The sequence below is a fragment of the Glandiceps talaboti genome (genome assembly GCF_964340395.1).
Source record: "Glandiceps talaboti chromosome 2 unlocalized genomic scaffold, keGlaTala1.1 keGlaTala1_2_unloc_1, whole genome shotgun sequence".
NCBI lineage: Eukaryota > Metazoa > Hemichordata > Enteropneusta > Spengelidae > Glandiceps > Glandiceps talaboti.
This window is the reverse complement of record NW_027554289.1, coordinates 120,446-146,206: the sequence shown is the minus strand read 5'-3', so window position 1 is coordinate 146,206 and position 25,761 is coordinate 120,446. Positions and strand designations below refer to the sequence as shown.

At 37.3% G+C, this 25,761-nt stretch overlaps 3 protein-coding genes across 3 annotated transcripts; 1 reads left to right on the top strand and 2 right to left on the bottom strand.

Annotated features, from left to right (window-relative positions):
* Window positions 1-1,143, bottom strand: LOC144453260 (putative G-protein coupled receptor 75). The gene has a single exon (XM_078144532.1). It carries the CDS (start codon window positions 1,141-1,143, stop codon window positions 1-3), a length of 1,143 nt encoding a protein of 380 aa, XP_078000658.1.
* A 3,231-nt stretch (window positions 1,144-4,374) lies between these two features.
* LOC144453259 (acyl-coenzyme A thioesterase 1-like) lies at window positions 4,375-12,954 on the bottom strand. The gene is made up of 9 exons (XM_078144531.1): window positions 12,934-12,954; window positions 11,180-11,444; window positions 10,344-10,601; window positions 9,428-9,597; window positions 8,703-8,819; window positions 7,162-7,250; window positions 6,219-6,306; window positions 5,400-5,601; window positions 4,375-4,539 (listed from the first exon to the last, which is right to left on the bottom strand). The coding sequence occupies exons 1-9, from the start codon at window positions 12,952-12,954 to the stop codon at window positions 4,421-4,423; spliced, it is 1,329 nt and encodes a 442-aa protein (XP_078000657.1). The 3' UTR covers window positions 4,375-4,420.
* A 489-nt stretch (window positions 12,955-13,443) lies between these two features.
* On the top strand, window positions 13,444-18,670 carry LOC144453258 (U6 snRNA (guanine-N(2))-methyltransferase THUMPD2-like). Its single transcript, XM_078144530.1, has 8 exons — window positions 13,444-13,589; window positions 13,869-14,001; window positions 14,416-14,828; window positions 15,438-15,515; window positions 16,128-16,340; window positions 16,517-16,631; window positions 17,482-17,602; window positions 18,048-18,670. The coding sequence occupies exons 1-8, from the start codon at window positions 13,458-13,460 to the stop codon at window positions 18,334-18,336; spliced, it is 1,494 nt and encodes a 497-aa protein (XP_078000656.1). The 5' UTR covers window positions 13,444-13,457; the 3' UTR covers window positions 18,337-18,670.
* Window positions 18,671-25,761: the final 7,091 nt, after the last annotated feature.

Genomic DNA, 25,761 nt, shown 5'->3' with positions numbered 1-25,761 from the left:
CTATGGCTGGGATCTTGGCGTTGTTTTTAGCATAACTGATTCTGAATCAGTTTCGAAATGACACGTTTTATACGCTGTCTCGCCCGAAGGATTTTCGCAAATAGCATGTACTTTTGTTCGAAATGTCCTCTTCCTTGACTTTTCACACCCAAGGAAGACACAAAATTGATATCTAAATTGTGAAAGTCGTTGTTTTATAACAGTATTTTTGTTAGCATAAAGTATGGGATTCAATGCCGAGTTGACATAGATTAAAGTCAGACTCGCTATTTTGATTTGAAGTAGAATCTCCGATTGCTGGGTTGAAAACTTTTCAACGATTTGACAAATGAAAATCGGTACCCAACAACAGAACAGGACGACAGTCAGGAGAAGACACATTTTCATTGCATTTGAGTCTCTTTCAAGAGCGACTTGAGTGACGGGAATACTTTTTATTTCGTAATCAACTTTCTCGGTGTCTGTAATCTTCTCATCAGTCGTTCGTACCTGTTTGCTTACTGTATACCCTATCCAAGTGTAGGACATGAACACGATTATAAAACAGACCACAAAGACGGGTCCGATGTATCTCAAAATTAGATCATCGCCAAACGACACGGTCCTGTTCATGATAACGGCACAGCTGTTGTAACTTTGTTTCCATAAAGATAAAACACGTACCGTGGTAACACTGGCTAAAACCAAACCAACACACCATATGAACGAAATAATTAGTATTGACGATATCTTTGTAGCTTTCCTCTTCGGCTGCCAGATTATCATTGTTAGTCTGTGCAACGCAATCACAGACACAGTTGTCATAGATACTACCCCTCCAAGCACAGCAAGGAACGTGAGAGTTGGGCAGAAATCGTGAGGACAACTTGGCTCCGAATGAATTGAATACAACGACATCGGAACGACGACTACACAAACGAAGGCGTCACTTAAAACCAATGTAAATATCAAGTAATCAAAAATTTTGCAAAATCGTTGGGAGTACACACTCGTTACAATCACTGCTACATTGACAATCCCTCCGATTACAGTTACCAGAAATTGTATGATGGAACACAACGCTAAAGTCTCGAAATATATAGATCGTAAGTCCGAGGGTTGAGTCTGGGACGACGGCTCTGGAGCTGGAGATACGTCATCCATCATTGGTACTGGTTAGTCGGTCCATGGAGATACATCTACCTCTACTATCATGGTTGATCAAAGGAATAAAATAAAAGTTTTACTCCGAAAATTCTTCCTACACCAGTTGTACACCACGCACAGCCATTTCTAGAATTTAAGCTCTTTTACTTCACATTTAGGACTATATTCTGTTATCTTCAAGTCAAGACATGTACACATCAGTGAGTTTCAATAGTATTAGGAGGTCGGAGATCACGGAAAAGAATAGGACTGCTCCCCTTTGTTACAGTTAGAACTTATCACTAAATGTCTTTTGTCAGCCTAATCATTTTGTCTCTAGGCCATATGTTCTTCAAGACTTGAGGGAAGACTTCGAGGGATTTCATTGGTACATCTATTGCGTCATATCTGTTGTTCCCATAAGGATACCCTCTCAGAATACAGTTGCCATGTTATCGAGTTCTCACAATCCCATTTGAACGCGTGAGTACCTGTACTATTAAAGCTCTCTTGGGTACGGATCAACATATCAGACATCGAAAAGTAGCTAAAAGCTAGACTAGCTGGTTCAAATTATCTTTAATTGTGACCACATATCTGCAATGCTAATGGAAATGTGTGCTTTTATCAAACGGACAAACAAGCTAATTACATGTAATTTTACTGGCATGTGTTTAAGTCCCTGAATGCTTATATGGCCGTTTTATACTCGTCTACTGCAGAAGATGTATACGGATGAAGAAAAAGATATAAAAAAATCACCCGAACCGTACCAAAACAAAATTAAGCATACTCAGATCAACAGGTGGTTGTTGAAGCAGCAGTCTGTACATAATGAGACATATATCTTGAACTTTTTGGTGGTTCTTGGCTGCCGCTGATACGTACAGTCTATAGTAGGAAAAACACAGTTAATGTCAAATCCGATTGATCAATAATCAATATGTCAATCGTCGGTGTGGGTGTCTCCGAATCAGAGTCCCCAATGCTGAACTTCATTTTTTTATAAAGTGGCCGACAGTCGTACCATGATTACGTACTATCTCTGACTAGACTGGCTGGACCATGGAACACGACATGAATGAGATTGTTTGATTTGTAGCATGACAATACTGTCTTATTTGACCGTATCGCTATCACAAACAGAATTAAGAAGAACTAATACATCGTTGTTTATATGTAGATTTGTGGGCTTACTGACAATATGCATTCAAATGAATTCCTCAAATAAAAGGAATAAAAACGTAACCATGGTGGTACCATCGTCACAATTAAAAAACCGACTGTGCGGACCGAGCGCTCATGTCGAATCACAGGCAAGGAAAGAAATCTTGTCTGTGGTCGAGTGCAGGTCATTAACAATTTAAGTAATTAGAGGGGGGGCGGGGGAATTAGTCATATTTTACGCACAGTCCAGGCCTGATTTCCCCCGCCCTCCCCCTTGTAATTACTGAAAGTTCCCTACTGCTATTTATTATCACAATAAGTCAGAAAATAGCTTCCAAGGTTTAAATTGTAAATTTTAGTTTATAACGTTTTAAATGAAAATCGACAGAGTATACTTACTGCAACTAAAGGTACTAGTCAATATTTGATACCAATTCTTATACAGCACTAGTTCAAAAATTAACTATCTATTGGGGAATGTAGAGATCTGGAGAAATCTATCTGGTAATGGCACTCAACTTGGAACTCCAATCATTAGCCTAAATCTATTGCTTTCTTTATAAGTAAAATGGTTACATGTAATTCATAGAAGCGAAATGATCAGAAGTAAACAATTGAAATAACACAACAGGAAAACATAATTCAACTGATTAATTTCCTAGAATGGGGAATGACATCATGTACGCCCGATGTCACGGGGAAGTTATCCATGTTTTAATTCCTATCTGTTTGAATAATCACCTTTCCATAGCTAGATCAGTATAACCTTGTCTAGTATAGACAACGGTGTATCATACAAACTACTAGTAATTCTAAGTCATTCTCTATGCGTGCAAATGTGACATTCTCTTCAGACATTCTTTTGTATATCTCAGACCACTATAGTGATCTGAGGGTCTAGTATATGTAGCTAAAACTGAGACCACTAAAAGAAGGCTGAAAGGGGTAACAGTTAAGAGAGTTATAACATCGGTTGTTCCACTTTGAAATTGTTTAAATTTAATTTAAAAAACGCGTATACATCATAGGGTTTTGTAAAAGATTCACAGCCTAAATAAAAGAATACAAGTAATAAATGATTCCAGTGAATTCTAACAAAGTTGTGTAGTGGTGACAGTTTCATTTCTGAATCAACAGACGGTCATTGAAATATAAACAACATTGAAAATGTTTCACATACTACTTTAAGCACCACCACCACCACCACAGTGATTTGTTTTACTTTAGAAAGCATATGTATGTGAGAATATGTGTTATCACTTATTGCCTGGCTTATTCAGCCACTAGAGGGCATCATATTAGCCCCCTCATACTCTTATGAAACAACTATTTCCTCAGCTTTCAGCCTTGGGAAATAGTTGCTGCATAATAGCCCCTGGGGTAAGAGACATCCACTAGTGTCCTCTTAGCCAGGCAATGTGTATAATATAATATATCTATGATAAAAACATGTTCTCAGAGTATAGTATTTTATATCCATAAATCAATTTAAAATGTAAGTTTTACATACATTGCAGAGGAGGTAGGCTGTAAGATACGCCATGCCATTCCGCCCTCACCAGCCTCCCCTCACTGGGATGGGGGTTTGACTGATGTGTGAGGGCGCCCCATCATGGCGTATCTTACAGACAACAGAGGAGGTTAACATAGAAAGTACACAACCATACAAATGTCATCTGTAGGTTTAATGATATCATAATTACACAACAGGATATCAAAATCAAAACTAGATAATATTGCATCATAGATGAAGTCAGATTTGAAGTGACATTTGTCATAGATGCCGGCAATTGTTTAACATACACCCCAATTTATACAAACCCTTCTGCATTGGGATAGTGAATTTATACTATCACATTAGTGTACAAATATTTGGTCAAAGTGATGTGCCTTAAACTATATATATATATATATTCCAATATTTCCCTTTGTCTAATAAATCATTAGGGAGAAGTACAGACACAATTTTTCATTTTTTTTTTTTTTTTTTTAAATCATATTACATCTTGACCTGTTTGGAGTTGAGTAAACAATTAAAATTTAACAAAACCTGTACATTTTTTTTAAATTTTGCATTTTTTTTCTTCACAATTTGTAATTCTTGCTTGCATCTCTGAGTTTCAAATTATCAGAGTTTACTGTTCTCAGTTTGTAAATGTCGATGAAACCACTGTAATATCTCTTTCCAGCATTCTTGTTGAGCATAGGCATGTGGTTTGGTTTTCCCTCCCCATGCTAAAGTCATACCTGTAATGAAGCAGGAAATACAATGATATATTGACCTTGCATGCAAAGAAAGATTTGACTGCAACTAAAATCACCTAACCTCTGACAGATATTAACCTGTAGTATCCAAGATAAGTATTAAACTGTAGTGCATACCGTAAACAGTAGTACCCTAAACAGGTGCTAAGTTGTAGTACCCCAGACAGGTACTACAGGTAAGTTGTTATACCTCTGACAGATATAACCTGTAATATCCACAACAGGTACTAAACTGTAGTGTATATCCTAGATAGTAGTACCCCAAACAGGCACTAATCGAGCTAAGGTACTCCAGACAGGTACTAAACTGTATGTACCCCACACGATGGGACAGTAGTACCCTAGACAGGTACTAAGTTGTAGTACCCCAGGCAGGTACTAATCTGTAGTACCCCAGATAGGTACTACCCAGACAGGTACTAATCTGTAGGACCCCAGGCAGGTACTAATTTGTAGTACCCCAGATAGGTACTACCCAGACAGGTATTAAGTGCTGTAGGACCCCAGGCAGGTACTAATTTGTAGTACCCCAGATAGGTACTACCCAGACAGGTACTAAGTGCTGTAGGACCCCAGGCAGGTATTAAGCTGTAGTACCCCAGATAGGTACTACCCAGACAGGTACTAAGTGTTGTAGGACCCCAGGCAGGCACTAATCTGTAGGACCCCAGGCAGGTACTAATTTGTAGTACCCCAGATAGGTACTACCCAGACAGGTACTAAGTGCTGTAGGACCCCAGGCAGGTACTAATCTGTAGTACCCCAGATAGGTACTACCCAGACAGGTACTAAGTGTTTTTAAGTTTTTAAAAATTAGAAAGTGACAATGAAACCAAACTTACCTATACTGTGATACGATGATTTACAAAACGGTGTGTATGCTGGTTCAATCAAGTGACCAACACCTGGGTAACTGAGTAACTTGTAATTAGTTTTGTTGTAAGATTTAAGTCTTTTCACAGTTTCTTGGGCATAAAATGAACTCTTCCAATTCAAGTCATCTTCACCAACCATCAGTAGCAATTGCGCTTTCATATTTTTAAACTGAAAATGATCATATGAAAGCGATAGTTTGCAGTGCAAATATTTTTTTTTCATGAGCATAGTATGTGCTTCAGAAACAAAAACCTTAAACTTTAGCTGAAAGTTACTTTGTCCAAGAAAAGTAAACTCATTCATTAAAAATCATTAAAAACAATCAAGAGCCGCTCTACAAATTTGTGAAATAGACGTCAAAATGATATCAAATTTAAGTCATTCTAGAATCCAATATGGCTGCTGAATACGCTAACTCTAAGGGGATATGTAAAAGATAGTCAGTTTGAACATTTAAATTTTCTTTTATCATTTCAAAAGGACCAGAAACAATCTTTTATATGGCAATATTTGGAGAGACTTTAATTAAGAACTATGATTTTCTTGTCCACAAGGCACATTCTACCTTAACTTCACAAACATCATTAAAAAAATATCTGACACCTCAAAAGTAACAGTTAGACAACTTTGCTGGTACAAGAACAATCCTGATTAAAACATATCACATTCATCAGTATTTTCATGAAAAAAGGGGTGAGTAACAATTTGTATGTATAGAAGCAAAGGGGTCATGAAAGTCATAAACAAAAAAAATACACAAGGCTCTTCAGTGACATTAAACTTACGTCAAAGACAGATTTCTCATTTGGTTCATCTATTGCTTCCAACAATATGTACATGTCGTCTTTAAAAATAATTTTCTCTGGTGAAAGGCTAGTGAAACAAAAATGATTTCAGACATGAAGTTACCAACAGACATCAATCACTAAGAGTGAAATAAACCATATTCCGGTTACTGAAGTTCCAACCATTTCTACGGTAAGCACCACAAGAGGATGCACCAGATTTGCCAAAGTGAGGGCTTAAATTTGTGTCATATATATCATATGGCCACTGGTTGCATGAAGCAGTGAATGAAATATGTGTGAAAGAACTCTGAAAACAGTGTCCAGAAGAGTATTATAGGCCTGGAGTGGTTAAGGCATGCTTTGATTACTGGCAGTCACTAATAAAATAGTGTTATTGGAACAACATATAGAATGAGTCTACTGTCTTTAGGCAACTATACTCTACTAATCTGGCCCTCACTTCCTGCCATCAAACAACTTGTGAACAGCACTCCTAGTGGCCAAACCGTGAAATCTTTTATCTTTCCTATAACCAGAATATGGCGTATTATCCAACACAAACTGGAATACATTGTCTATGAAATATGACAAAATGTCATGATATATAGATGTCACAAAATATAAGATGTTGTTTAAAAGATAAATAGTGCTCAGCATGTGTAGTGGTCAACTTAATTCCTGACAGTTATACATGTAATAAGTTGGTAATACCGCCACCTACAGGTCAGATGTAACTATAGAATAATTAGTTATTCAGATAATGGTCAGCGATCAAGACAGATCAGCAGCTCAACAATTAAAAAGTTTAACTGCTTGTGTATAACAACAGTAACTTTGTAATTTAGTTGCCATGTGGTTTAATATGAAAACATTTCCTAGGTTGTTGTTTTTTTGCATCATTATTAGCAAAACAAGTATGCAAACTAATAGGAGTGCTCACTTTGTACAAGGAAGTGTTTCTCCCCTGAACTTCAGTGCACCACCACCTGAATGCATATGACTGCCATTAATACTTGCCACTGCCTTCACCTAAACATTGGAAATAGGAAACATTACAAGTTTTAATGTGGATATTGGTTTTATAAGGAGATATATATAAATGTATATAAGCTATAGGTTTTTGTTAATCTATAATCACGAATTCCAGAACATTGTTATCAATTCTCTTTACAAATTTGAAAGTAGGGTTAATATTACATATGTACAAGGAGATTTACATGCACTTGTGCACGTGCATACTAGTGGTATTTTCACTGCAATACAATACCAAAAACATTACTACATACATAACATGCAAATCATATGCAAATGAGGATGTGGTCATTCGCTACACACAAAATCGCGTGACCGCGCTGTGTGATTTTTAAGGAAAGTTTCCGTTTCCAATAAACATATGTAATAATAACAGAACCCCATGCTGTATGAGTGCCAGTCTGGGGACTCAAGGGGGGCATGACATTCACAAGCCATTAACGGTCCAAGTGCAACAAACCCGCGGGCTTGCCTGACGAAAACGGGTGTCATAAAAGTTGTTTGCATCTCTAAAGCTGTTTGTAGTGTTACTTATAATAGCCTAATAAATTGATAACAACTGATATAAGACGGAGATAAGGTTTGCCTCAATTGACCCACTCCTTAGAAATGATCTTACGCTGTGAACTACACTGTTTACTTGTGTTATGTAAGAGCCCATCATCACATGTGTAAATATTGGTACTCTTTGATAACAAGTGGACTTGCTTCTTTAATGGCTTGTCCCAGTAATGGGGGGGGGGGGGGTATTTGCACTTCTGCTTGGAGTGTTTTATGCTGCACTTTCACTCACTGTGCTCATGAAAGTATGTGCTGAGAACACTGCAAGTATTCATGCAAATCCACCGAATACATCACACTTGCACTCACTTGTCATGGGGTTCTGTCATAGTATTGCACACTGCAATGAGTAAAAAGCCTATATGAGATATTGTTTTCTATTTGATGAAATAATTAGGAAAGTTTAAAGAAATGGAATAGGCAAAAAAAAGAACTGTTTCTGGTCAGCTTTTTTTTGTGTTTGTCCAGCCCATGCAGTCTGCAGATCCGAGGGGAAATAGAAAAATAACCCAAACCCACCCATCCCCCACTTCAGTGAAGACAACTGCAGAGACAAGAGACTGAACAGGAACAAGCAAATGCTATCTGTCCCACATACACACTTCCTCTAAAGAACTGAATAAAAAGAACAGTAACTGCCATAAATAGTAGATTGAGTGACTAGTTTGTTGAGAATAAAAATGTTTGTTTTTTAAAATTTTTAAAATCACGTCATTACCGGTTTAGACAAACTATCCTGACCAGAAACAATTCTTTCTTTTTTGCCATATATGCATGCCCCTTTATATATAAGGAGGTAAAAGTTAATTGTGATTGGTGTGTAAGATTAAATAGAAGTTTCAGCAAGTGAGTCTATTTTATACTGAATAATAGGACAAGTTCGATTACCTGATCTGGAAAATAAACTGCCATTGCAAGTGCCATTTCTGCTCCAAATGATATTCCTATAATACCTACACCTCCTGGCTTTATATAATCTTGTTTTTGGAACCAGTTCAGTGACTCCTTAGGTAATAGAAGAAATTGGTCAATTGATGGATATTAGGTCTGAAAAGTGGATTTATGGCAAAAAATGTTTAACTCAAAAACTACTGGGTGGTTTGGTTTGCAACATGGTGGGGATAGATATAGAAATCCCTGGAATGTTACTTGGGTAGGAAACATGATTTGGGTAAGAGAACTTAAAGGAAAGCAAAGGGGAGGCTGGCTTCATCTAAATGGCTAATCCTGTATCATGAATAGAATAGAATAGAATAGAATAGTAACTATTTAAACTAGAGTAATAATAGTTAACAAAGAAAAATAATACAATAAGGTATATACTAAAGTGTAGACTTTGGGTTAGATAAATGTAATGTATAATATCTTTTAACTGTGTATGTGAGTTCTCTAAAATAGAGTTATAATCATTGGTCTGGTTGGGTTAAAAAAAGTCATGTTGCACACTGCCCTTAGGCATGCTGGAAAACAAAACACTGTTAGGTCATATATATTCAGTTGTGTGCAAATCACTGCCCATTGACTGCATTGAAGATGGTGATTCTTGTGACCTTCATCACAATCAAGTGTTTAGATTCCATTATCAGATGGCAGGGAAATATCATTGACTTTACCTCAAAATAGTCCAGATCAAGATCATAGAAATTCTTTGGCAGATCATCATATCCAAAGAATGCTAATGCAATCACAGCATACCCATGATTTGCCAACATGGCCGCTCTCATTTCCATTAGCCCACCTCCAGAACCATATAAATCTATAATGCCTGGAAATGGACCAGTACCTGGAGACAAACAGGAATGAAAGACAAGGAACTCAGGGGGAGCTATTTTGAATGTTTATGCCAGAAGAAGCCAAAACATGACACTTGAACCACTTAAGTAACTTTTTTCTTTGCATTTGTTTGAATCCACTGTGTGTGTGTGTGTGTGTGTGTGTGTGTGTGTGTGTGTGTGTGTGTGTGTGTGTGTGTGTGTGTGTGTGAAATGAGTGTTTCATTTAATACATTTAATCAAAGTTAAGACGTTAAGAAGAGGCCTACCACTTTGTACAAATGTTGATGTACACTATATTTTTGATGTGTTAACACCCCAGTACTATGTATGATTCAATATTTTGATATTAAGTTTGAAATTAGATCCAAGCCATTGTCACTTTCTCAGTCTAAGTTCCTGACAACCATGTTCCGATTTTACACTATGTTATCTTCACACATTACTAAATTCCCTAAATAGTCAAGAAAACTGTATTAAATGAATATTAATGAGCAATGATGACAGCCTGTCAATTTGTGATGGATTACCACTGACATGCACTATTTGCACTTTGCCCAGCATGGGATCTAACCACATTTAACACCCAGAGTAACGACATTGATTAGATGTAATGTGGGAAGATAAGGTAGTGTAAAATTGGAACAAGGTCACCAGGAACTAGACTACTAGTATCACTCTCTTGACTTGGACTTCATTAAAGATGAAAGTCTACTCTCATTTTTACACACTAGTTTTCTTTGAAATATTAACTTACCTTTAGGTTTTAAGACAGTACCTCTGACTCTACCTTCTCTCACAGGTATCCTTTCCATGTGTTTATCCATGTAATGGCGTTCAATGACCGTGGTACTGATTGGTGATATGTCTTGAAACTCTGGTGTGTCAAGGTGACCAGGATAGACTGCGAATTCCACGATAGATGGTTTCGTCACATCTGCTTTTGTAAACCTCAAACCCGACCTTTGACCTGGTGACTGCAACATACTCCAGAATAAACCCATTGGCTCTATTCCTGTAATATTTGAATGACATAAATATGTCTTTGAATGCTAGTGTAATGTATATTACAAAGTTATACACCAACAAAACATTGTAACTACAAACTAGTCATATATCAGATGTACAAATCATTTTCATCATCAAATGTTTGATGTCTTGTCCTCCTCCTCCCGGCCCTCAAAACATGTGTACGAAATATCCAAGTATACTATTTTTTTTAGAAACTATTCGAACACTTTCACTCTAAACTAAGGCTCTTGACAAATATATTTACAGTTGATACACTTATCTCCCACTTTCTTGCAAATGTTGTCTCTATTTAAATGTTACTGTATCACTCAGCTTGTTTCAAAATATAGCCATAAAGTATATCGTTGTCTTACCAGTACCATTTTAGTCAAATAATTGGCTGTTCTATTTCATCTTTCTCCACCCCAGATAGGGAATATGTGTTCCTAATATAACCTCAAGTGACATAATTTCTCAACACAAAACCCAATTTCTTAACAAATGAAAATAAATAAAGTCACACACTATGTTACATGTATGATGTACAACTAGCTAAAACAGATTGACTTTGAGACGACTGACCTTGATAAGAACCACCAATACATGGTTGTGTTGTGACATCCACTTGTCCATCGATACTTGCAGTGTAGTGACCATGAGCTTCAAATTGCTCCTTTTTTTCATTCTTCACAAGTGATCGTATAGTTACTGGAGTTAATGGTGGTAGATCAGACACACAAACAGATACTCTTTGATCAGCAAGGGTAATTCTTGGATTGACTGTTATGGATGCAGTCATCTTACTTAGATTCCTACAAAATTGAAGAAGAAGGAAGAGATGTTTAAACTTTCAATAGAAAATTAAGTTTTTCACCATTCAGTTATGTTAAATATAGAGGAATACAGTAGTACACTATTCATTTTACATAATTTATGTACTAATGTACATGAAGTCCTTTTTACAGGTTTGGATCCTTTTAGCCCACTTTGTTACGTTTTTGTGTGCAATGTATGTATGTATGTATGTAACAGTATGTATGTATGTATGTGTGTGTGTGTGTGTGTGTGTGTGTGTGTGTGTGTGTGTGTGTGTGTGTGTGTGTGACTTTTTTGTACCATGTTCTGTACTTTCACTTTTTGGAGTTTCAACAGGAAACATATCCAATGGCAGATTTTCAAGTTCCATACGTTGTAAATTCACCTGGGGCTGGGGGTTGTTAAAACTTAGAACACTTAAGTTGTCTGGAGTTAGAAAGAAACCTTACCTGACAAAGTTATAAGCCTTGCCTGACAAAAAGTGTTCGCAAAAATGTGGCTATTTCAACGATCGGTCGTCTGCTGCATGTCCCGAGCGACCTTATCGTTTTGTCATGTACATGATGACCTCGCAATCATTGTGCTGTACATATAAAATGTATGCTACACGTTGACGTATTCTGAATATAAGACTATATGCTGTAGTTATTGTACACGTTAGAAACCCAAATATTCAGAGAGCTGTAATTTGAACTTTGTTGCTGTAGTCTATAGTTCACAACGCAAGGGATTCCCTATGACGTCACTGAAAGATGCGTATATCAAAAACAGGAACAGAATAAGCTTTTGCTATAAATCCGCAGTTCGAATCCCACCACTTTTTTTGTTGGAATTTGTATATAACACATTCACAATAATAGTGTTCAAGTATTAAACTCATTGTATTCGTGGCCGATCTTTTTAAATATATGTAACGTTTCTATATTTTGACTATACCACAGATAACAGCAATGATACGAATAGCTTGAATAACTATACTGTTATTTTTTTGTTTGTGATCTTTTTATCGACATAAAAACCTCAGAAACAAAATAATAACACTACAATTACTGCTACTACAGTATGAACAACAATGGTTTTTAAAACAATGACATCTTTTACAATTAGGTTATGACTGGAAAATACATGTAATAGCAGTCAAATAGATGTCCTAAGTTCACGTAAGTTCTACTGTATATATTTAGAAATCCATTCACTCACACTGGAACGCAGAGAAATTTCATCCACCCTATAAATAAATTGATAACGTGAACGTGAATGCATGCTTTATATATTTTTTTATTTAATAAGGCAACAAACTTGGAATTGAGAATTTGAAGCTTATATTTCAGACTTTGGTACATAGAAAGACAACCATGTCTAAAGGGTGGAATGTTATCATAAAACATAAAAAAAACTCCAAATATGACCATAGCCTAGAGCTATTGAAATATTACTATTCGACATAATTTCTTTGAATTTAGTCTCTACTGGTAGGATGTTAAAATTGGCTATATTATTTTTGCATTTCTAAAACTAACAATCTCTTCTGTAACTATCATATTGAGGAGGAAATGTTTTTCATCTACTACTATGAGTGATGCAACATTTACATAACTGGTAATTCACCGTATCTGCCTCTTTCGATTTCAAGTTTGTGATCATCTTAATCTAACTTTACTAATTCTCCAAGGTCAGGATTCTTCAGTTCTCGCAACTATGTCTCTGAGCTTATTTTGAATTCGATTTTTTAAAAAGTTTGTAAGTTCTAAGCTGCGCTTACTGTTGGAATTCAATTTTGTTATGATCATCATTTCGATTACCTTTCCACTTTGACATGAAGTTGGTTGTAGTTGATAATGGATGTCGTCTGTTTGTTTGTTTTTGTTTGTTTGTTTTTTTACGTTTTTTTCGTTGCATCACTAATTTGGAGTTTATTTATGTCATTGCTTACTCGTGCGGTCGAAGACTGGTTTTGATTATTTGTTAAAGATATGATGCTGAATCTATTGCTATTTCAACTGTACACTGTGACCTTTGACATGTAGGGATTCCTCAATGGTCAATGGCTATGTTGAGTACATGTGATCCATCTCAGGATATGAATCGACCAGTGACTTCGTATTTTGCCACAACTGGACGGGGGCTAGAGGAATTCCTCGCGAAAGAAATCAAAGAGAAGCTAAATGCCCAGCAAGTGAGTGTGCATTGCATTGTGTTCTCAATTTTAGATGATTATTAGGTCTGCGTAGTTCGTTTTATAACTTGAGGATCCAATCAGTCCTGCATGTACCGGTACGTACGTCTCAGACCACTATTAAAATGCTCTGAGGTACAGGTTAGTTCTACATGTTTTTGTCATTGTGGGATTTGAAGTTGTACACGGAATACTACGAGTCGGTAATCACTCAGTGTATTAGTACGTAAGTACTGCTCATGCACCGACCTGTATATCTTCCAACTCTTTTTTTGTCAGGTGAAACGTATGGATGGCAAAGTGTTTTTTTCATCTAACGCCGAAGTTCCACTACTGAAGTCACTGAAAACTGCAGAGAGGTTGATGGTGAATGTCGATTTCAGACCCAATATCAAGTTTCCCTATGCGAAAGGTAATACTTTGTATATTAATGTATAAAGAAAGTACACGACTACTGTAACACTTACATGACCCATGACTGATTCATGATAAAATTCTAACTTCAAGTTCATGGTTTATTTTATACGTGTGTACAAGTTACCAGTTAGTTGAACAAAGATTAGTTGTAATGTAAAACCATTAATAATTTCTCTCAATTAGCTATATTAAATCCATTACATTATTTGCATAACCTGGACACATTTACCAGTATTTAGTAGGCAGGTAACTTTATATGTAGTATGGTGCACAACTGTGCTATCCTGTGTGATAAGGCAGCCCTTGTTGTGAAAACACATGGTGATTCAATGTACGTGCATGTATCTAATGTGTATCAGGAAAACCCTGACATAGAAAAAAAATGTGAATTTTATTTTACTTTTTCCAGGAAAGTGCAGGAGGTTGATTAGAAACATTACTGAAGAAATAACAACATGGGAAAACAGTTTAGAAGTCTGGAAAGAGTTTCAAGAAAAGCAAGGCAATATTAAAAGTTGTGATACATCAGTGACTGAAATCCAAAGGAAGGAGAATGCATTGGAAGGGTATCAGAATGCTGAGGAAATGGACACAGTACCTGATAGTACACATACAGAGAAGAAGCTCAAATCTGATGATTCCTCAGAAAAAGAAGAAACTGACAAAATTATTGACAAGGAAGAAAATGAATCAAGTGACTGTAAAACCAATAAAGATAATCAAATAGAATCAAGAACTGAAACACATACTTATAGTAAACAAGTAGACTTCAGAATTTCTTGTAAATGTACGGGAAAAATAAAATACATTCATTCACCTCAAGTAAGTAAAATCTCTTGTATTTAAATACCATAATGTGTCTTTATGTAAAAGTAGTCTAGTTCCTGACGAGTGTGTTCTAATTTTACACATTGTACTGTGTGAAGATTAAATGTTGCGTAAAATAGGAACATGGTTGTCAGGAACTAGACTAGTATAAAAAATACACATTGTGACTTAATGTCATTATAACATATGAACCAGTGATGACTTGCATCAGTGACCATGCATACAATTGTTTTTGTTCTACAGTGCAATACCAAAAACATTGTTGCATATCTGTATTCAAAATGTTATTGTTCCATGATGATGTATATGAAATTATATGAAAGCAGAGTTACAGTTTTACAAAATTTGTTGTTTTGGATAAACATATGTAGTAATACTAATAACAGAACCCCATGCTGTGTGAGAACTAGTGTGGGAAATCTAGGGTATATTTGCACTTGTGCTTGCAGACAGTAGTGTTGTCTGATGAATGTTCGCTAATGGAAATACAACCACAGTGAACATCACAAGCACTCATACAAATACATCAAGTATGTCACACTAGCACTCACACATCATGGGGTATTATTACATCCCTTACCACCCTTCATGTATACTCTTCAGGAATTTGCTATCAATATGGGAACAGCTCTAGCAAAGAAACATGGATGGAGCATTGAACTCAGAAAACCAAAGCTTGATGTAAGTATGTGATGCATTTCAAAGACACACACTCACACACACACACACACACACACACACACACACATATGCATGCACACATATGCATGCATGCACGCACACACACATGCATGCACATGCACACACACACATACACACATACACACACACACACACACACACACACACACACACACACACACACACACACGTTTTACTTACAAAGTCTGAAATTTATGGTGAGAATTGTTCAGGTATATGTACAAGAATTAATCACTCGTCACATTCATCCAGAATGCTTAGTAGTATTTGCAATCATAATAATACAGACCTCATATTAATTTCTAATCAAAGAACATTTGCTTCCAGAATGTCATGTGATTTCAAAATTTAGTAATTAGATTTATCCCACAACTGTTGCCAATGCCTCATTTCCCAATTTACAGCCAGGCAGGATCATAAAGGATACAAAGGTAACAAAGGAATGGTTGAAATTTGAGTTCCTCAAGTCAGGATTTACCTGGCAGACTTAGACTGCAGGTTAAAACTTCCTAAGAAGAGTAGTTTCAGAATGTACACACCTATTAAAGTAACATGAATTAATACCATTTCATATTTTCATATTATTTGTAGATTTCTGTCCATGTGTGTGATGAGTACATGCTGATTGGTTTACCTGTGACCTTTGACCCCTTATCCAGAAGACAATACATCAAAAAGATTGGTATTAGATCAACCATAGCGTGGTGTATGTGTCATTTGGCTGATATTCAAAGTGGCCATGTTGTTCTTGATCCAATGTGTGGCACAGGAACGGTTCTTTTAGAGGCTGCAATGGCATGGAAGGTAGGCAAAGATATGTCTCCTGTAATAAAATTTCAGAAACGAAAAAAAGATTTGTTTTGAACAATGTCAAAGTTTGGGTTTGCCAAACCACCCATGAATATAACTCACAGAAAACTTATTACATCAGGTTATTATTACATGTAATAATTCTTTTTTTCTCTCTACCCCATCACCAGGGTATATTATGTATAGGAGGTGATAACAACATGAATCAGCTGACACTTGCCAAGTTAAATATTCAACATGCAAAGAGGGGTGGTACAGTAAACCTTGTCCATGCTGATGTGAAATGTACGTTTATTCTCTCTGAAATTTTCATGATAATTTTTCCAGTTAAAAAATGATGATTCATTATCTTGATTCATTACAACGGAAATCATAAACCCTGAAACAAAACGTTGTCTGGCTCAACAAAAATCTCATTAACATTGCTACATTCTATCGGCTGGCTAGACAAAAATCTTACCAACAGCATTTCGTCAATTGTCTGGCGTGACAAACATCTTACCGATATTGTTACACTTTCTTTGCGTGAGCTACCATTATCTTAGGAGATCAACGTCAAATTCATATGTCCCTGCCTGGTAAACCTAAGGTCTGGCGCGTTCTTTGATATTTTTGAGACAGTCACTATTGACTAAAATGTATCAATTGTAATTCAGTTCTTGTTGTGCCAGACGATAACATGTGAAAATATTAATTAGATTTTTGTTGAGCCAGACGAGAACATTTACAAAATCAAAGAGATATTTTATATCGCCAGACAAAAACTGTGGCAATGTTAGTGAGATTTTTGTCGAACCAGGCGACGTTTGGTTTCAGGGTTTGTGATTTCCATTGTATTAGTATTTTTTAGCTGTGTTCTTCACAATTCTCAAATGTCTACACAAACTGATCCACTGCATTAAAATGTCAGGACTAGAGCTTAGACAGTATTTTGTTCATTTAATAGATTTAATACAGTTTATAGAGTGAGATACTTCATGTCACTCCACCCTTACAAAGACAAAAGACTGATGTGTGAGGGCACCCTATCATGGCGTACCTTATATACAAAGATTACAGTCCAAGTGGATAATTTATACCTTACAAATATTGACAAAACTCAGTCCTACAAAATCTTTTGATGTATATCCTACAGGTTTACCAATGAAAGACAGCAGTGTTGACTGCATTGTTAGTGATATACCGTTTGGATTAAACCACAGTACTTTTGAAGATGTCAAAATATTGTATCCCATCATGCAAAGAGAGATGAACAGGTCAGTTTCTAATACACCCCTCCATTCACCCCACTGTCACATAGAGAGAAATGAACAGGCCAGTTTCTAACCCCCCCCCCCCACCCTCATCCACCCACTGTCACAGGGATTGATGAACAGTCTGTTTCTAACCCTCTCCCCCCCAGACATGGGCTCTATGCTGTCACCATGGGTTCCCATTTCAAAGATGTTGAAGTTACTTTGTAAAGCTACCCTGATCCACTGTCCTGCTGACTGTGCCTGATCTTTGACCCTGAAATCATGATACAATAACAATATATTGCTGATTTCCAAAGTTTGATCAATATTCACCATGCTGTTAGCCCAGAGACTTGCTGCTGTTAGACTATCTCAGGCCTACATTGGGCTTTATAATGAGACTATAACAAGTCTCTCGGCTACCACCCTGTTGCTTCATTCTAATGATATACGAGTTCTTTTACAGGGTTATAAAACCAGGTGGCAGGGCTGTTCTCCTGACCAGTGGAACTTTGGTGGACTTTTTGATTAAAGAAATGACAGGTCAAAAGTCTAATGTGAGGACATTTGGTGGTGATACTGAAAGCAGCCAAGCTGTGAAACCATCAGAATCCCCCAAAACACACCAAGATAGCAATACCGTATGCGATGGAACAAACTGGACAAAACTTGATGTTCACTATCTGAAAATTGCACTTGTACATGCATACATCTGTGTCTTTAAAAAGAGAGAAGGAGAAAATAAGAAGGAATAAAGATTATTGTAATGTACTGCGATAGTGCGCCATCACAAGGGCCTAATACTTTTGTTTTAGCAATCTTTGGTAAACCTTCCTGTGTACATGTATTGTCTTTTGATAGAAATCTTACATTGCTCTTTTTTACCATGGAAGATAATAGTCAGAAAACGTAACTGAAAGTGACAAAAATTGACGAAAAAATGGAGAAAAATAAAGTGTCCCGTTTCATGAAAATCACAGACAAGGAACATCTTTGTGTGAAAATAATTGTAGTACAGGTATTGGTTTTCAGGTGATGACGTCACAATACAAAGAGTAGAAACAATATAAATGAACGACATGGGAGCATGGATCTATGATCTCAATAACAGATCCATGATGGGAGCATTCAAAATTGTAACCATGTCTGTATGTACATGATTTGCAAATATCATTTGTTGAGGTCTATCAGGCCGGTTTATGGATGACATTGACGTAATGTGTCTCTGGACGTGATCAGGTAATCCAGCAATGTCGTTCTACGTGTTCATGTTACAGAATTGTTTCCTTGTCTGTAATCACACCATAGACAGTGTAGATGTAATGACATCGAATCTATGATTTGCCAGCGCTGATCTGGACTGTGGTGGCCCTTTTAACTTTCTTCAGAGTCACAGTAATGTAATACCGTGTAAACGAGGGTTACCCACTATAGTTTATAATTTACATGTAACAATTTGCGTTTAAAAGTCAATGATATTTTTATTGGATGTACCCTTTTACACTCTTGAGAAAAAACAACGACACTATTTCTGATAATAAACAGTGGCGATCCATTTTAATAGTACTTCGTTTCTACCTGTTCTTTCGTTTTTCATTTGCAGTGCTATTATTTAGTTTATTCTCGCCAGCCAGAACATATTCTTTCATAACGCGACGAAAAATAATCTTTGCGGTACATCTAGAAATGTTGTCGAGGTTTGTTGTTTTGTGGCGATGGTTTAGTTTGTGTGTCCGAATTCGAGATAAATGGACACCGCCTTAGTTAGCATGGATGTATTAGTGAGATCCTGGGTGATAGGAACCTTTGTCGGAAATTATGGTAACAAAGAAGTGATAATAATTTATGAAAACAAAATGATGAAACAAGCTATCAATTACGAAATTAATTCCTAAAACGGATAGTCAATTTACATATAGCAATTAGTCGGCATCTAATCAAAGAACAAAGAGATGCCGGTGATTAAATTGATTTTGATGTTGGTCGTCCAGCGTTTCTATAACAGAGAGATGTATACTTTCGTAATTTATGGGGGGGGGGGGGGTGTAGAACCATAGTTCTCGAAAGTGTTTGCTTGTTCCCGTCGACCCCCCAATACACGTCTTATAAGTGTATAGTAACAGTATAGTACGATTTAATCATATAAGTCGAAGCACTTGTGGTAGGATTGTATTTATAACGGTAATGCATTCATCTGTATTGTTGTTACGCTGCCATGGGGTACATGTACAAGTACAAATGTCAAACCAAAGTTGTTAGAACATAGACCTATCTTCTATGGCTAGAACCATAGACCATGGAAGTATAACTTCCATGCATATACCCTCCAGGTCTATGTTAGAACATGAATGTATTACATGTAGGATACATCCACTGTTACAACAAGCTTTTCAAGCAGTTGTTTATATCCCAGGTTCCATTCACAATCGATAATTTATCATGCCATTTCAAAACCGAAACACCTTTTTAAAAAATACGATGGCGTATCAACACGTTTCACACGAATACTGGTACATCCGTGATCCATGATTCCACTTTTGAAATATAGACACTGGAGATGCTGATCATTCTCCACTGTCGCATGGTTGAAAGAATGTGAAAACAAAGTTACATATGAACAGCGCAACTCTGGCGTGGGAAGGGAGAAAGGCAAAATCCGGCTAATATAATCTTGTTATGAGCACCAGACTAAATGCGATTGGCACCTTATAAAATCATGGTATAAAAGATTTCTACAGCAAAACATTAAGGAACGGGAAACTAGTGCAAATGTTCTCGACAAAACCTCAGGCAAGCAACAATTACGGGGACATTCTTTGATAAACCATTCATATAATATATATTGCCTGCATACCTTGCCAGTCATATAATGTCAAAGTAAGAAGAAAAAGGAAATACAATGCCCATTCACAGGTAGTTGAGGGGTAATGATTCATTTGAAATCTCACCAATTTGATGACCATGATGATGGGCTGTCATGACGTTATCGTCTGGTCGCGAATCTTCTACCTGCGAAAGCTTACCTATGTTTCTAATGACGCCAATAACGTCTGACCAGCTGGAATGCTCATCGTCACCGTCGACGTCATTCAGCTGATTATGGTGGGAAGATGCGAAACAGTTTTACACCTTTCTTTCTCCGTTTTTTCTCAATTTACAAAGGGAACGTTAATGAGTTTCATAACGAGAATGCGTCAAATGTCACATACCCTGGGCGATACTTTCATTATTATATCAATATTGTCTGACATCAACCGTTTCAAGGTTATCAATTTGTCATCATGAAGAGAAATTGATGCTATGAATGATATGTTGTATTGGTATATATCTCTTGACTTGTAACAACTGACACCCTCTTTTACTAGTGTCATTGTTTCTCAATCATATATCAATCATCTGATTGGATTGTATCCGATACAATCACTGTATCACTTATCTGAATCAGAATTCCAGTGATATGTTTATATTAGTGTAGTTTTATTAAACACAAAAGGGAGATAGCCTAATACTGTCAGATATGACTCAACTGGTTGCATGAAGGGGTTCGATATGTTTCTATCGAATAAGTCGATATGCGTACTATTATGGGACAATGATGAATATGGTCGATAATGTAAGGCACAGACCATAGTGGCCTGAGTGTATATATGGTGACCATCTAATCACGGTCATTCTTCCCCGCAGTCCAATGACAGCCAGCAACATGGGATGCTATTGTATTGGTTCGCGTAGAGTATTATTGGAATATTGCACACTCATTTTCGGTCTTACTTTCATATTTATCCATAGACTCTCCACCAAGTCTATAATTTATCATACAGTTTCGTGTAGAGTCTATGCTAAAATACTTCAAGTAGAAGTTAGCATGGAAACCATAGACTTGGGAATAGAGTTTCAACACCTTACAATGCCAAGTGAGATGTGCCACAGACGATGTATACAATCTGTACTTTTGAAAACATGATGAAGATCCAACGAACAGCGCCACTGTGGCGTGGGAAGGGAGCAAGGTATTTAGTCTGGCGTTCATAGCGAGCTTTAGCGGATTTAGGTGATTAACACCTGTAGGGATTAACTGTCGTATTCCTTCGTTTCTCTCGAGCGCTCTTCACATACCCCTCACCTCAGACCCCCAAACAACTGCGAAGACAACAGATACAAATAAAGCATAAGGATTGTTCCCGTATAGGACTATATATTAACAGTCTGAGAATACATTTGTAATGTAAGGGGCCGGTTGCAAAAATGTCTCATTTCATCCAAGGTCTTAATTTTGTTGTTTGCCGATGTATGTGATACTCCTTACGAGCGATGTAGTAATTTGTGTTCATATCACAGACAAGGACAGGTATATAACTTCCTTGACAACGTACATGTGGATACACATTAAAGCTTACGCATGATGAACCTGTCTACGAACAAAGAATGTGTTCTTTTTTGTCTTTGATCTTGTCAGAGGAGATGACCATCCACGACTGTGATGGCGGTTTCGGCCAGGATTGAAGAATGGTTGTACATGTGCATCGTCTGGGACATGTTACTAACCTCAGAGCACTGACACATATCGATGCTGGGAACAAGCCACCGGTGTTGGCGTCAGTTACATCTGGCCACCTGGAATGGTTATCGTCACTCCAGACCACTAAATCTGAGTCACCACCCAGTTTGGGAAGACGTAAAACGGTTTTACACCTTTTCTTTGTGGGATCGAGAAGTTCGAAAGTGAACGACCCACCATGAAAAGAATGTATCAAACTCTTCACAATGATATACAATGTACATGTAAACATGAATCGATCCCAATATGTACACAGATTGTTTTCCTTGTCTGCACGTGATATGTACAAGCATGGAAGTACAGTGTACAGAAATCTTGGCAGTTTTCGAAAAGTGTGTAAAAAGAGGCAAGTGCGTTTTACGAAAATATATTTACATCTCAGACCACTTTTCTATAGTGGTCTGAGTTTACACGTATCCCTTGTCCATCCTGATAGCAGTTTGCCACTAAGATGAAGCCCTCGGTCACAGTGTATCTGAACGTGGAGGTAGACTCCATGCTCTGCTGAGGCCACAGCAGAATCAAAATTGTATCTGCGCACCTCGCATTCATGAGATGAACGGAAATACCTGGGATTTAACGACATGAAAAGAGTAATATACTTATAGGTTGTAGTTGTTGATTGAACGACTGATGAGTAGATAACTAAATACACAATATAAAATCTAACAACCCATGCTTGGTTATCTGGTAAACGAAATACCATACATTTGATATACATGTTCGGAGTCCCCTTCCCCATTATTACGTGATACAGGAAATTATCTTTAGAGGTGGTGGTACCATTTTCGATTCTTGACGACTAAACTTGGTATTCGCAATCGTTGCAGATAGTTTCACCCAGAGTATTAGTGTTATGCACGTCATTTCGTTAATCTACGTTCTTTTCATGTATTTTCAAATTGGTTTTATCATGGATGTATAAGGGGATCTAATACATCCATGGTTTCATACATCTTATTTGTCGTACTGTGTTACAACTTAATATCAAACCTAAATATATGAATATGGTCTGCTTGTATTCCATTCAAGTCTAAAATATCACAATAAAAGAAACATGTACATATGTAAGCATAGGTTAACGTGGTGGTGTAACTTTAATGTGTACTAATAGTATATACAGAAGGAACTATTGGGACTAGTCTCGTTCATGTAGTGATATGTAGTCTTGCTTTCACATTTGTCATACCTATTATCATTTCGTGTTTGGGGATACCATCGAACAGCGCCACTATGGCGTGGGAAGGGAGAAAGGTATTTAGTCCGGTGTACATAACAAGATTTAACGGATTTTGGTGATTAACACCTATGACCGTGCTACCTGAGCGTGGTCTGTGTTGTTGTTTTGGGATCTAACCACGTGACGAATTCAGGGTTGACAAAATTTTATTATTATTTTGTTTTAAATGAGGGTGGATTTGTCATGTTGGTCACCACTACCACAGACAAGGAAGAAAAACATTCAGCCAAAAAACTGAACATTTATTTTTCTGCAAAAAGTTTTCTGTCAGACTCTGAAAGGTGCAACAACTTTTACCTGGCGACACAGTGTCTCTCAAGTGTTGACATCCATAGTGCTGTTGACACATATCCTCACTATACAACTTGAAGTCGGAAACTCTTTTGTTCAGAACTAATCGTTTGTAAATCAACATTACACTAATTAATTACTCTATCGTAGATACGGTATCAACATATCAAGCTGTTTTATAGAAGTGTTAATTTATGTATCCTTTTGTTTTCTGGAGGCATAAACCCCCTCGATTTTCGCTCGTCAAGTCATTCCAGAGAAGCCTTCGACTCCCGTAACATTGACAAACACGTTTCTCTGCGCACTACACTCAAACTTTGCTAACGTCAACGATGGAAGACCATATTACTACTACTTGCTTATTTGACCAGTCTGATGATTTCGATGTACAATCTATGTATGATTCTAGTGAGATGGATGAAGTAGAACAGTTCCTGTTTGGTAAGTTAATGTTTCATACAGGGGTATTCAGTCTATGCACGGAGGCATTAGGAAGGACGTCGACGTCCTTCCAGCGATAGATCCATGCATGGAGGTAGAAAGAAGTGTACATGTGGGCTCTATCTCCATAGTCTTTGATTTTACGTTTTCGTCACAATATTGAAATATTCATCTTCCGACTCACGGACTGACTTCTTCTGTTTCGTAATATGTTCCCGAGAGAACCATTATGTCGTTCTTTAGCTAATCCTGCTTGCAGACGGACTAAGTCGGAACTCAATTCTGACACTTTCCGTTCTACAGATGCAGGTGGAGACATCAGAATCGAGTCCTGACTAAATCTATCTGTAACAGTGCAAGCATGACTGGTCCAGTTGTTCTTTAGATCGATCTCGTTCCGCATGAATTTGATAAAGCGATCATGTTACTAGTAGAAAACGAGTATTCGTCATTTTATTACTCTTGAAAACCCTGGTTGTTTGAGGCACAGACCACGAGTTTGTGGTAACAACACCCATGGAAGTAAATACTTCCATGCAACAACTTTTGCACCGTTAGCAGTGGTCCAATAACATTTCTGGATTCCATGCAACCGCAAATCCATACTTGAAAACCCCCATGTATTAACACCCGCAAACAATACACATTCAATATCATATTAATGTTTCAAAGGACTTCTGTGATCGATCTTCTTTCTTCTTTTCAACGCATTTCATCAAATGTTCTGATGTTTTTCTTTCAATAGATATGCTAGAAGCCCAGCTTCCAAACGACGAAGTTGATAGCGACGCTGAGATGCTTAAACAGTTTTCCGTTCACGTGGGTTCGAGTCCGATGGATGAAGACCAGCAGGGAGAAGATGATGATGATGATGCAGGTGAAAGGGACCTCAGCGTATACAATCCAGACAGTTTTCCCATTGCCGGATCGTTCCATATTCGTTTTCCAATGCATTCGTTTCCAGACTTAGATGAAGAGGATCGACCAGACACGTCCAGGGGGAATGGCAACGAATCCATATATCCAAGTATTGAATTCAGACAGAGGATCGACGCCGGAGTGCTGGCTAACAGTAATGTAAATGTAAGTTCAATGACTTCCTATTCCTTATCGTTCCTCGTAAAGCTAAAATGGTTCTGAGATGGAGACGATACCCTGGGTTCAAGGCTTCTTCCTACACAACATTTTCTCCTTGTAGTTGGTATGCATAGTAGTTGCTTGGGATGTACGTGTCTATCATCGACTAGCTCTGGATGTATACACTGCGGGGTTTTGACACTGGGGGGGGGGGAAGACGTGTCGTAACCTACCATGGCACTAGTACGGCCAAAAAATGAAAATATGCTGTATGTTAAATGTACTACCGACTTTTCAATTGTTGCCAATGAATAATGTCTACGAGGGACAGTTTATGATAGTGTTCTTTTTACATGTTCTTTATATTAACAATTTTTTTTTGTTTTACTACAGGAATGGTTCTCAGCTGGTATCCTGGGCCGTAGACCAAACCAAGGTGTCGTTTTAGCCCGTAATCCACACATGCGTAACACTAAAATGTTTGGCGTCCGAAGGGGTTGCTGATTTCATCAAGTCCTTTCACCTGAATATTTCAGCATTCAAGCAATCGACTAACTCGAACAGTCACCAGCC

Coding starts and splice junctions, on each gene's coding strand:
- LOC144453260 (XM_078144532.1), bottom strand. CDS start 1,143: ATGGATGACGTATCTCCAGCTCCAGAGCCGTCGTCCCAGACTCAACCC.
- LOC144453259 (XM_078144531.1), bottom strand. CDS start 12,954: ATGATAGTTACAGAAGAGATT. Junction 11,445..12,933: donor TGATAGTTACAGAAGAGATT/GTTAGTTTTAGA, acceptor TTCTATTGAAAG/TTTAAACATCTCTTCCTTCT. Junction 5,602..6,218: donor ATGAGAAATCTGTCTTTGAC/GTAAGTTTAATG, acceptor GATCATTTTCAG/TTTAAAAATATGAAAGCGCA.
- LOC144453258 (XM_078144530.1), top strand. CDS start 13,458: ATGGCTATGTTGAGTACATGTGATCCATCTCAGGATATGAATCGACCA. Junction 14,829..15,437: donor AATACATTCATTCACCTCAA/GTAAGTAAAATC, acceptor TATACTCTTCAG/GAATTTGCTATCAATATGGG. Junction 17,603..18,047: donor ATGCAAAGAGAGATGAACAG/GTCAGTTTCTAA, acceptor GTTCTTTTACAG/GGTTATAAAACCAGGTGGCA.